The 13,022-nt window shown below is 44.2% G+C and overlaps 1 protein-coding gene across 2 annotated transcripts in view; it reads left to right on the top strand.

Moving 5' to 3' along the window:
• Positions 1–13,022, top strand: part of GABBR2 (gamma-aminobutyric acid type B receptor subunit 2) — a 900,562-nt gene that overhangs the window by 510,234 nt on the left and 377,306 nt on the right. For both annotated transcript variants that reach the window (XM_039527208.1, XM_039527207.1), the window contains exon 8: positions 6,689–6,749. In XM_039527208.1, the coding sequence (XP_039383142.1) occupies positions 6,689–6,749 (61 nt within the window). The remainder of the gene's footprint in view (positions 1–6,688; positions 6,750–13,022) is intronic.

Here is a 13,022-nt window from a genome sequence, read left to right as displayed (position 1 = left end):
AAACTATAAACAACAATTACCATTTTGCGAAAATATGCGTGCCAGCTCTGAAAGTTTTGATCCATGTGCAGTACTTGAACCTGATTCAGGAAAACACTTAAACATGTACTTATGTCCATCCCTATTGATTAAGAAGGGAAGTTAAGGATATCAATGAGAATCTATTGCCAGCAGGGCTAAGGACTGCAAGAATGTTTTTTAAACAGGTATCCTAACATTGGTATATGTCAATAACCAGAGGGAGATGATAAAATTGTCAATGATGCACACAAACAAGAAGCATTCAATAAATACTTCAGTTCTGTATTTGAAAATAAGCTGGATAATTATAGTATAGTGATGGTAAAAATATTTTTATTCCAGTAGTAAGGAGCATGTTAAATGCCTCTACAAAAGTTTTTTTTTTTACTTCAGTGGGTTGGGATAATTTGCACCAAAAAGTTGACTGATCATTGATCTTAATTTAAGACTGTAGCAGGGTGCTGGTGCAAAAGCACCTAATTACCCCTGCTCAGCCAGCTCCAATCAAGGGAAATAGATTGGGGCTGGTGAAACAGACCTGATGCCTGGCCTGGGGATTGGCTCCACCTGTGGGCCTGACAAGCCAGCAATTATAAGGGCTGGGAGCCAGAAGAAAAGCAGCTAGGGAAAGGTCAGACTCCTAGTTGTGGGCTGACTGCAGGAAAGGAGGGAATGAACCCTGTAAGCCTTGTATATAGCTCAACGCTGGTGGTGGGAGAACTGTGTATGTACAAATAAAGCCATGGATGCTGCATAACTGAAAGCCTCTCTGCACTTTATTGAGACAGCCAGTGGGTTCTGGAAGAGGGGTGTGACAGAGAAGCTGTCACAAAGATGTTTTGAAATATTGGGTAAATCCCAGGGGATTGAAGGAAGATAATGTTGTGCCAATATTTAAAAAGTATAAATGGAATGATTACTATGGACCTGTTAGCCTGTCAATGACTGGGGGTGTGTGTGGAATAGCTGATTCAAGTCTCTGTCAGTAACAGGATGGGAATGTCAATGATTTTATAATAAAATCTGCAGATGGCATAAAGATAGTGGAATGGTAAATAATTATGAGAGAGAGTCATTTTTACAGCGTGGTCTGGATTGTTTACTAAGGAGGCCTAGTCAAACAGTGTGCATTTTGTTATGATCAAATGCCAGGTCATACAACTAGGAACAAAGAATAGAAGTCATAGTTACAGGGTGAGAAGGGGAAGCAGTAACTGAATCAAATATTTGGGTCACAGCGGCAGCTGGCCCAGGTTGGCTGACTCAGGCTTGTGGGGCTAAAAATTGCAGTGTAGATGTTTGTTTGGGCTCCAGCATGAGCCCAACCTAGGGTGACCAGATGTCCTGATTTTATAGGGACAGTCCTGATTTTTGTGTCTTTCTTATGTAGGTTCCTATTTACCCCCCCCCCCCGACCCAATTTTTCACACTTGCTGTCTGGTCACCCTAGTCCAACCATCTGCACCAGTGGTTTTCAACCTGCGGTCTGTCGACTCCCGGAAGTCTGCAGACTATGCCTAAGATTTCCAAAGGGGTCCAAACCTCCATTCAACATTTTTTAAGGGTTCCACAAATGAAAAAAGTTGAAAACCATTGATCTATACTAGGAGTCCTTGTGGCACCTTAGAGACTAACAAATTTATTTGGGCGTAAGTTTCTTGTGGGCTAGAACCCACTTCATCAGATGCATGGAGTGGAAAATACAGAAGAAGGTATAAATACACAGCACATGAAAAGATGAGTTGCCTTACAAGTGGGAGGTCAGTCTAACGAGACAAGTCAATTAACAGTACAATACCAAGGGAGGAAAAATCACTTTTGTAGTGGTAATGAGTGGCTCATTTCAAACAGTTGATAAGAAGGTGAGAGTAAGGGGCGGGGGGGATTAGATTTTGTAATGACCCAACTGATGACATATCAGACCACCAAAGACTGCTACTAATGTATCCAAATATTATATTTATTTTGTTATTTGTATTGTAATTCTACAGAGTATCATTTGTTGATCTAACTAGTCATAGGTGGTACATATATTGAAGAAGCTCTAGGTCTTGCAAAGGGGCCTTAAACCCAAGTGTTGCCCTATCGACGTTTATGAGTGTCTTTGCATTTATATGGGTCTGCACTGGTATATACTATTGCAAGCTCAGGGCCTAATGCATGCATTAGACATATCCATTATTCAAACATTCCCTTCACTTAGATGAAGAAAAATGTTAATAATTTATGAATCTGGAATATATGGAAGACAATCCTCTTGACAAATCTTTAGATTTACTACCTTGACATAAAAAAAAGAGTTGATTGGGGCCAAAGAACATACATGTTAAATCATTATAAGTAATCTGTCATCTACAAATGTCATCTCTTGTACAATAACACAAAAATCAATGTTACTCACAAATCATAGGCATTAAACATTGATAAGCTTATTTATAAATTCCATCTGTTTATGAAATAAAGGTACTAATACATTTTTTAGACATTACTTTGTTAAACCAAAAAGTAGGATTCTGTCTCATGTTGGTAGATTTTTTTTCCCTCCAGTAGCTAGCTTACTATAGTTTTTTGTTACTGCTTTAAGTTACAGTATATGTAAAATTACATATTAATGATTCAGTATGTATGAGGTCCTCTTGAAAGAAAGACCTGCCTGAGACGAGGGTAGTCAGCATTTAATCCTGGAATAGCATTTCTATTGGTTATAGCATTTTCACCGTTGATTTTCCTGTTTCATAACATTTGTGTGGATGGGGTTACTTGTAGGGTGGGTAGCAAGGTTACACTTCTCTGATGGAGTTTTTTGCTTTATGTATCTATGTATAATTTTCTAGAACTAAACTCATGAGTTTAGAACAATAATTTAATCAAATATTAGAGCTGATAAAATCAGCAAAAGTTTTCCATTTAATAACATTTGATTTCATTATTATTTTTGCATCAGAGAGGTAGCCATGTTAGTCTGGATCTGTAAAAGCAGCAAAGAATCCTGTGGCACCTTATAGACTAACTGACGTTTTGCAGCATGAGCTTTCGTGGGTGAATACCCACTTATTTTTGCATTATTCAGCAATGGTCCCTTGAAATATGTGTTAACTACTTATGCTAAACAATCTGTTCTACCTTGTATTTAGCTATGACACTCTGAGTAGGTTTCCCAGACATGAAGCAAAGCTCTATATAAGCTCATAAGCTTGTCTCTCACCAAAAGAAGTGAGTCCAATAAAAGATATTACCTCACCCACCTTGTGTCTCTAATATCCTGGGACCAACATGGCTACAACACTGCAGACATTGGAACTAGCAAGATATATACCTAACATAACCTCAAACAGCTTGGGCTTGATTGTTCTTCAGTGTTCCACTGTGCCTCTGAGGGCAACCCAAAGCTACACTATTCCCACAGAGATAGAATACTTTGCAGAACTCTCTGATCTGCAGCAGGAGCACATATGCCCCTATTGCCTTTTAAGGTGTGCAGCATACTCATCCCCAAACACATCTCCAGGGCCAACCCTAGGTGTTTCACTGTTTCGGTGACCCAGGGCAGAGAATATTTTTGATGCCCACCCTGCACTCCCCAGCCAGCCAAACAAAAAAGAGACCCAAAGCCAGTGACTGAGTGGTGTGGCACCCCCAGAAGACAGTTCCCAAGGCAACTGCCTTGCTCACCCACCCCTAAGGCTGGCCCTGCACATCTCCCCAGTCCTTTTAGAGCACCTTTCATGCCTGGAGGAGTAGTTAGGATGCAATAACTGTGCTTCCCTTCCATGAGTGCAGGGTCTGCAGTTCTGTATATCCTTACAAAGGGAGGTAAGGCTCATGGCTCCTTCCCCTATTCCATGTAGTTGTGTAAAGGGCAGGCAGAACTGATGATGCCTTTGTTGGTATGGCTGTGCCCTTCCCACGTCCTTTATCTGGTTGGCTATTCAGGGCCCAATTCTAACACCATTACTCAAGTTGATTAGTCTGCAAATAGTCCCATTGGCATCAATTGAACTATTCATACAGTAAAGTATTACTGGACTTGAGTAAGGATACTTTTGATTTTAAGCTTTTCCAGGCAGCGATCACATCTTATCTGCGGTCTGAGACATCTGGCACACTTTTTGGTACAGGATAAATAACCCACAACCCTGCCAGAGCCTCTAGATCTTGAGCTACCAAACTCATTCTATTTGTGACTTAAGTCAGGTTTTGCACCTAGATCTATAGCGGTGTAGGGCAAATGATTTAACCACTCTACCTCCTAGCCCTAGGTATATGTTAATTGTTAACTTCATTCTGTATCTCCATCTCAGCTATCTTTATTTTAAGACCCACGTTGGTGTGAAACGTAGTAACTATGATGACTGAATTTCATCCACATAGGAACTGTATATATCAGGGGTCGGCAACCTTTCAGAAGCAGTGTGCCGAGTCTTCATTTATTCACTCTAATTTAAGGTTTCATGTGCTGGTAATACATTTTAATGTTTTAGAAGGTCTCTTTCTATAAATCTATAATATATAACTAAACTATTATTGTATGTAAAGTAAATAAGGTTTTAAAAATATTTAAGAAGCTTCATTTAAAATTAAATTAAAATGCAGAGCTCCCCGGACCGGTGGCCAGGACCCAGGCAGTGTGAGTGCCACTGAAACCAGCTCGTGTGCCGCCTTCGGCACACATGCCATAGGTTGCCTACCCTTGGTATATATGATGTGGCTGAAAAACTCTTTAGAAATTTTAGTCCAGGTGTTTAGGGCAGTATGGCAACAGATCTTGAATGAGACTGTGCTTAGCCCCTGGAGAGAAGGAAAGACACTGCTGGATGTGCAGTTGTTGCAGAGCCTCCTTTCTGATCACATACTGGCATGGTGGCCAATAGTCTCCTTAATGAGCTATCTGTACCTGAAAGTGAAAATATCTGGAGTGAAACATGGCAGGATTTACAAGTGTTAAGAGGCTATGAAGACTGGAATAATTTAGCCTGGACAGAAGAGAAAGGAGTGTCTTCATTTATAAACTCTAACTAATGAAGGTCATAAGGCCTCTGTTCAGATGCTCCTTCTTGCTCTATTCCATAAAACAAGAGCAAAGGGATGCAGAACTGAAAGGTATTAAATTTAAAACTAATAAAAAGAGATACTTGTTTATGAAGTATATAGTCAACCTGTGAAATTCGTTGCCAAAAAGTTCATGAAATGAATTATTTAATAGCATATTTTAAAATACCAGATACTTGTATAAGGTTTGATAACACTTACTGTAATCCTAGATAAAAACAATGATACAATGGATAGGAAACCTCAGTTTTCCACATATTTTCTTATGACCAAATCATAGAATATCAGAGTTGGAAGGGACCTCAGAAGGTCATCTAGTCCAACCCCCTGCTCAAAGCAGGACCAATCCCCGGAAAGATTTTTGCCCCACATCCCTAAATGGCCCACTCAAGCAGTAAGCTCATAACTTTAGGTTTAACAGGCCAATGCTCAAACCACTGAGCTATCCCTCCCCAACTGCAGGAGGTGGGAAATGAATTCCTCACAAACAGAGTTCCACAAATATCCTGGTGTATTGTGGGGATATTCATTTTTCTTTGAAGCATCTGGCATAGGCCACTGCCAGAATCAGATTACTGGATTTGATGGACCAACAGCTTATTTGTGTGTCTCTTACATTCAAAGACACACAGACTGATTCTCCTCTTTTTACACTGGTTTTACATTGTAAAATCTGGAGTCCCCAGATTTCAAAGGACTAAGTGCTGATTTGCACTGATATGAGAAGATAATTAGGCTCCCATGGTGTTTAATGGCAATCACAAGAGTTAGATTACTTCTCTATACATGCTATGCAAGGCAAGGTGGGCAGAGCAGGGGAAGGTCCTTACTCCCTCCCCCACATCCACTATGTGCTGTCATGAGGGCTAGGTAGTCTCTAGTCCAAATAAATACAGTATGTAAACTTCTGTGGAGGTATCTCTGGCAGCCAGAGTGCCTAGTGCAGGTCCTTTGTCAGTTAGGGTCCAGTTCTACAACAATGACTCACATTAAAGTAATATCTTACTATAGAAGTAGTTCCACTGATCTCAGCAGAAGTGAGGGGGGCAGGGATAGCTCAGTGGTTTGAGCATTGGCCTGCTAAATCCAGGGTTAGGAGCTCAATTCTTGAGGGGGCTAGTTAGGGATTAGCCCTGCTTTGAGCGGGGGGTTGGACTAGATAACATCCTGAGGTCCCTTCCAACCCTGATATTCTATGATCATTTATTAAGTCATCACTCAAGATGAGTAAGGGTAGCAGAATTGTACTCTGAACACATGGTCCTCAAGCCCCTAAAACTATCCTTCGGAGCACTAGTCTGGGAATGAAGAGACCTGGTTTTAAAATTCCCAGCTCTGCCAGCGCTTTGCTAGATGACCTTAACTTCTCTGTCTCCATTTCCAAGTATGTAAAATTGGTACAATGATACTGACCTTTGTAAAGCACTTTGAGATCTATGGATGAAAAGTTCTATATGGAACTTGTTATTGATTTATTTGAATACCAGCTGTGTTTGATCTTTGAGCAATGTCCATATTAGATGTTTTAACTGTGAACTGGAATGAATTGTAGTTTGAATGAATTAAAATGAATTCTAAAGTATTTATAAAACTTAAGGTATTTATTTGCTTTATTTAGGGTCAAGTTGTATTCAGAAATGGAGAGAGAATGGGAACCATCAAATTTACACAGTTTCAAGGTAGGCTATGGATGTTTATTGCCTTTAATTTACATTATGATCATGTCTGGTACTGCAAACTTGTGTGACTCTGAGTTCTATTTGCCTCAGAGAAGCCTGAAGACATACAGCCATTTGAAAATAAACTAAATAAAGGAATATGAAGTAAAAAAAGTGCCCAGAAGTAATGGACTTTTCTTTCTCTTTGAGAAAAATTGTATTGTTATACTCTGCTTGCACTAAGCATCACTGAGCATCTAATATTCATCATCAACCAGAGATTTAAAACAAGCAAAGAGCTATTGAAAAGTTGTGCTAAAGAGCAGAAATAGTGAGTGTTAAATGCAGTCCTTTCTGAACAATAAGGCAGGTTTAGAACTTAGAAAGATGGAACAGTTGTTCTCACCAGTTTTTTTTAGTGCAGTTTGTTGTAGCTGTGTTGGTCCTAGGATATTAGAGAGACAAGCTGGATGAGATAATTTTTATTGGACCAACTTCCACCATTTGTCTCTCTCACCAACAGCAGCTGGTCCAGTAAAAGATATTATCTCACCCACCTTGTATCTCAGCTCTTTTAACTCCGTGCTGGCATTCTCTATAGGCTAACCAGTGGGATTTAGCTACAGCCCTGCACTGGGAGGCCAGTTCAGGAGACAATCTCCCCCAGGGAGACAGAACACCTGTTGGAGATTCTCAGAGAGAGATTCACAAAAGGACTTGGGCACCTACCTGCCACTTTAGGCACCTAAATCCTAGAATCAGGCCCCACTAGGATTCACAAAACCCCCACTTAGCTGCCCCTTAGCTCTGTAGGCACCTAAATTTGCTCAGCTTCAGCCTCTGAATTTTTGCATAAAAGCTTTTTGTCATAGATTTCAAGGCCAGAAGGGACCATGATGATCATCTAGTCTGAGTTCCTGTATAACACAGGCCGTAGAACTTCCCCAAAATAATTCCTAAAGCATGTCTTTTTAAAAAAAATCCAAACTTGATTTAAAAATTGTTAGTGATGGAAAATCCAGCATGACCCTGGATTGTTTCAATTGTTCCAATGATTCCAAAAGTTCCCTAGACACCTACATTCCTGCCTCTGAGCATGCAAACTGCAGCCCCATGCCAGGGCTCTGGACACCAAAGCCCAAGAGCAATGCACGAACAAAGGGAACAGAGGCATTCCTCCGCCAAACTTACCTGCAGGACCCAATCCAGTAAGTGTGTTTACACCTCATCTACCAGAACAGGTCCCTATAGTTGAATTCACATAAAAACAGCCAGAGGAGGACAACCTCCCTCCAACTTCTAGCCCAGTGGTTTGGATACTCATGTGGGATGTGGAAGCCCCCCCCAACCTGAGGGGGAAAAGGGGTTTTAAATAGGACCTGCAACTTCTTAGATGAGGGCCCTAAGCACTGGGCTATGGGAGAGCCTCGTATGTTGCTCCCTCACTCTCTCCTATTGAAGCTGTTCCATTGTGGATAATAAATAAAACAGTAATTAGAGCAGAGACTGGATCCTGGCTCTCTCACATCCTATATGAGTACTCTAATCACCAGGCTACAGTGTCATTCATGCTTGCTCTCTTTCTCTCTGGCCCAGTGATTCCTTCGTTATTTATCCACGGTGAAACAGCTTCACCAGGAGAGACTGAAAGAGCCACATATCAGAATATCCCTAACACTATGGTTAGGATATTCAACTGAGAGGTAGTAGATTCTCAGCTCAAATTCCTTCTTTTCCTTAAGTGGCAGAGGGATTTGACCAGGGTGTCTCCCACATCCTTGAACACTGAGGGCATGGCTACACTTGCAGATGTAAAGTGCTTTGGGTTAAACCAGCCTTCAGAGAGAACACCAGGGAAAGCGCTCAAGTCTGTCCACACTGACAACTGCAGCGCACTAGCATGGCCACATTCATGGCACTTGAAGTGGCATTTGGAGTGGTGCATTATGGGCAGCTATCCCACAGAGCACCTCTTCCCATTGTGGTGCTGTGGCTTGTGGGAAGGGGATGTGGGGTGCGGGTCATTCTCAATCCTGTCCCAATGCCCCGTGATGCATCACTTCACATCCCAGCAATCCCTGTGTTTCCGTCCATATTTGGCACCATCTTTCAACGGTTTCTGTGCAGAGCGTGCTTTGTCTTCCCTTTCGGTCTGCGGGAATTGAGCCCGAACTGTTGTGGAGCATGCTGATGAGTCTCGCCAGCACATCTCGTTTGGCAGTCGAGTTACTGCTTAAGATCCAAAGTAACAGTGAGGAGTCCGACAATGATATCAAGTCGCGTACAACACAAAAGGCACAGAATACAACACAAAATTGTTTGTTTCATTCATGGACATGCTCTCCACCATGGAACGCCGCTTTGGGGCTATGGAAACAAGCACTGAATGGTGGGATCATATCGTCCTGCCAGTCTGGGATGATGATCAGTGGCTGCAGAAATTTCAGATGAGAAAAGCCACTTTCATGGGACTGTGTGCTAAGCTCGCCCCACTCTGCGGCGCAAGGTCTGAGATTGACAGCTGCCCTGCTGGTGGAGAAGTGGGTGGCTATTGCAATCTGGAAGCTGGCAACTCTAGACAGCTACCAATCGGTCACTAACCTCCTTTCGCTCTCCCTCCACTTCTGTGCCTTTTGATTCTCATTTACAGACTGCTGCATGACTTCATGCAGCATGTCTTCTTTGCTTTTATGCGGCCTCTTCTAGGGTCTTTTCAGTCTGTCAGCCGGTGATAAGAATGACGGCTGTGATCTCAAGTTTGCACCTAGACAGGCAAAATGCAACACTTAACAGAGGCAGCGTTGTACACACCAGACAGAGCAATGATTGCCCTGTACTTTAGGAGGGCAATCACAAAAACCATACTTTGGCTGTCCCAAAGCGAGGGCACATAACCCAGGGGAGCCCCAGAAATGGTGAGTAAGCACAGGGTCCGTGGGGACTGATTGTTTCATGGCTGTACTGTCCTCTGGGTTTCTGTGCCTTGGGGAGAGCCAACAGGTGCAGGGGGCACCTACCCTGAACACTGTCCCAACATTCTCCACAGGAGTTCATCCTGGAAGATATCTCGCTGCTGAGGGTGACCAGGAAAGCAAGGGAGGGACTTCTCCTATAATGTGGCTTCCGCCCTGGCCTATACGCAGCTTGCTTGTATGCAGCAATGGTCCCCCCGCCCCTCACGGTACAGTGGCATGGACACGTTAGCCTGACTGAGACAAGAACCACGCTAGCTGTCCCAATAAACCTGTGCAGGCACATTGCCCACATTCTGGCTGAGACTTTTGAAGAGATCACCCATGCCAATTACCGCAATGTGATAGACCACATCAATGTGCTAATCCGCATCTAGGCATGCATGCAGCCCTTACCCTCCTTGCCCAAAGAGCCCGTACTTAAAAACTTCCTTCCCGAAAAGAAAGCTGCTTACCAGGAACCTCCTCTGTTGCTTGTCCTTCCCCAAGCACCAGACGCCATGACTGGCTGCTTTCCTCCTGTCTCGAGAAGAGCTCCTGGCTGTATGCATCTAGGGATTCTGGGGTATCTCCCCCATCCTCAGCACCATCACTCATGCTTTCCTCCTCCTCCCCCCCACCCCTTCCTGTGCTGGGCTTGGAAGTGTCCATGGTGGTCGTTACTTGGGGGCAATCCCACCTCCACTGCATTGCATCCAGCTCTTTGTAGAATTTGCAGGTTGTGGGGGCAGCACCGGAGTGACTGCCTTGCAGGCTTTGTGGTAGGCATTCCGCACCTCCTTCACTTTAACCCAACACTGCACCGCATCCCAGTCATGGCCCCTGTCCATCATGGCCCTTGATATGTGCCTGAAGGTATTGTAATTCCTATGGCTGGAGCGCAGCTGGGACTGCGCAGCTTCCTCCTCCCAAACACTGATGAAGTCCAGCACCTCACCATTGCTCCATACTGGGGATTGCCTGGTGCATGGAGGCATGGCCACCTGGAAAGATGTGCTGAGAGCACTCCACACCTGGCTGAGCAAACAGGAAGGGGATTTTCAAAATTCCCAGGGAATTTAAAGGGCGGGTCTGACGCTTGGTCACCTGAGGACAGGGCAGCAGAGTTCAAAAGTGATGATCAGAGTGGCTAGAACAGGCATTGTGAGACACTTCCGGAGGCCAATCAGAGCCAATCAGCGCGCATTAGGTGTCCACACTGGTGCCACGGCGCTCCATCGATAGCACAACAAATGTTATTCCTCTCAGGGAGGTGGAGTACCAGGAGTGCTCCAGCTGTGGAGTCAGAGCGCTTTACGTGCCTTGCCAGGGTGGACAGGGAGTGAGGTAGAGTGCTCTTGGTGGCTTTATTGCACTATAACACACAAGTGTAGCCAAGGCCTGAGCTAAGAGTTATGAGGGACCTAGTCATTCTCCTGCTCCTTATCCACCCCACAGCTGCTTTTTGCTAAAACAGCACAGGTGCTTATGTAACCCACACACCTTCTGGGTGTGGTGGTCTGTCCCATCTAGTGGCACAGAGACCACTTAGAGAAAGAGATAAAATTAGTCTGCTCTACAGCCTTAGCTAACAGTCAATTGGCTTTTAGCTCATGTGGTAGAGGCTCATGCTTTAACCTCCCAAGGTCCCTGGTTTGATCCCACCTGCCACTGACCAGGGTCTGTCGGTGTTACACTTAAGGGATTTGTAGCTGAGAATCCAAGCAGAGTTGGATGCCTCCGTACAGCCCAGACTTAGTTGCCGGTCTCTGAGGGCTGGTCTACACTGGGGGGGGGGGAATCGATCTAAGATACGCAACTTCAGCTACGTGAATAGCGTAGCTGAAGTCGAAGTATCTTAGATCGAGTTACCTACCGTCCTCACTGCGCGGGATCGACGTCTGTGGCTCCCCCTGTCGACTCTGCTACCGCCGTTCGCATTGGTGGAGTTCCGGAGTCAACAGGAGCGTGTTCGGGGATCGATATATCGTGTCTAGATGAGACGCGATATATCGATCCCCAAGAAATCGATTACTACCCGCTGATACGGCCGTTAGTGAAGACGTACCCTGAGAGGAGTGGGACTTAGTACACATCTGTCAGCTTGGCATCTCCCATTGGCTTTCTTAGATGAAGCATTGTTTAGTAGCCTGGCTTTTATAACTGCTGTTCTCCCCATTCATTGTACAGAGAGCCTAGGCACTGAACTCAGGTGATTTTCTAGGCACCCAAAAGTTATGTATGACAATGCTGGTCATCATCATACCCAAGTTCCTTTGTGAATCTAGCCCTCAGTGTGCAAACATACATGCTGCTATATGTGAGGCAATGAGTCATTGCTGTGCTAGGTTCCAGCCAATCCACAAGCCAGGAGCTGGTCTGATGACTCTCCAGGCAGGTATATACGTCTCACAGGTAAAACAGCAGCTCAGTCTGCCTAATGTCACTTCATGACTTAGACCCCTCCCCTGCCTGATAGGGGTGACCCACTCCACAGGCCTTAGCCTGCTCCTGCCTTGCTCCCACTCTACCCTTGTTTCCAACCCTGCTCCTGCTCTAGCTTCCAGCCCTACTATTGCTTTCCTGAGAGCCTGCTGTTGATTCCAGTGCTGATCTTTGGTTCTGGCTCCTGGCCGGGCTGCCACCACACTGACCACTAGACCCAACTGCCACCACTCCAACCACCAGATCTGATCCTCCACATCTGTTTCTGAACGATACCCCTTCATGGAGTGAAGCATATTCCCCCAGTGTGACTGTTCAATTCTGCTGGCTCCTTTCAAGATGAGGGCCTCCTAGGGAAAAGCATCTCAGTAGCATAGGGACTGCAAAACTAGCCCCACCCTCACTCTCTCCTCCCCACCCCATGAGTGCAAAGCTGTGTAAGGGGACTAGCTATGATATGGCACTATATCATCATATAGTACAGCTAGCTGCAACACTGTCTGTGTATGAATAACACGTCATACTTTGATCTGTGGTATCTAGTGCAATGAATATTCTGATATACCCAGTTTATAGTGAGTTGAGGCTCAGGTTGGCCATGGCTGCATAAGATGATGGTTTTCTGAGGATAGTGGTGAGACGACAGCTGGCAAATCCCTTTCAAATAATGCTTAGGAAAGAAAGAGTGACATTCTCACCAAGTTTAGAAGACTATTCCAAATGTAATTCTGCTGGTCAATGTGGCAAAGGCTTGTCCTTCAAGCAGTAGGTCTATGCTATATAGGCATTAACTCTCAACTCTACCTTTGAATGGGTCTGTTACCCATAATAACCATTTGCACCTTTGCATGACAACAACCATTTTTTCAGACTGGTCATGCCATCACACTTTGGACTG

The sequence above is a fragment of the Mauremys reevesii genome, linkage group 2 (assembly GCF_016161935.1).
Source record: "Mauremys reevesii isolate NIE-2019 linkage group 2, ASM1616193v1, whole genome shotgun sequence".
NCBI lineage: Eukaryota > Metazoa > Chordata > Testudines > Geoemydidae > Mauremys > Mauremys reevesii.
The sequence above is the reverse complement of the archived record's forward strand: the minus strand, read 5'-3'. Positions and strand labels throughout refer to the sequence as shown.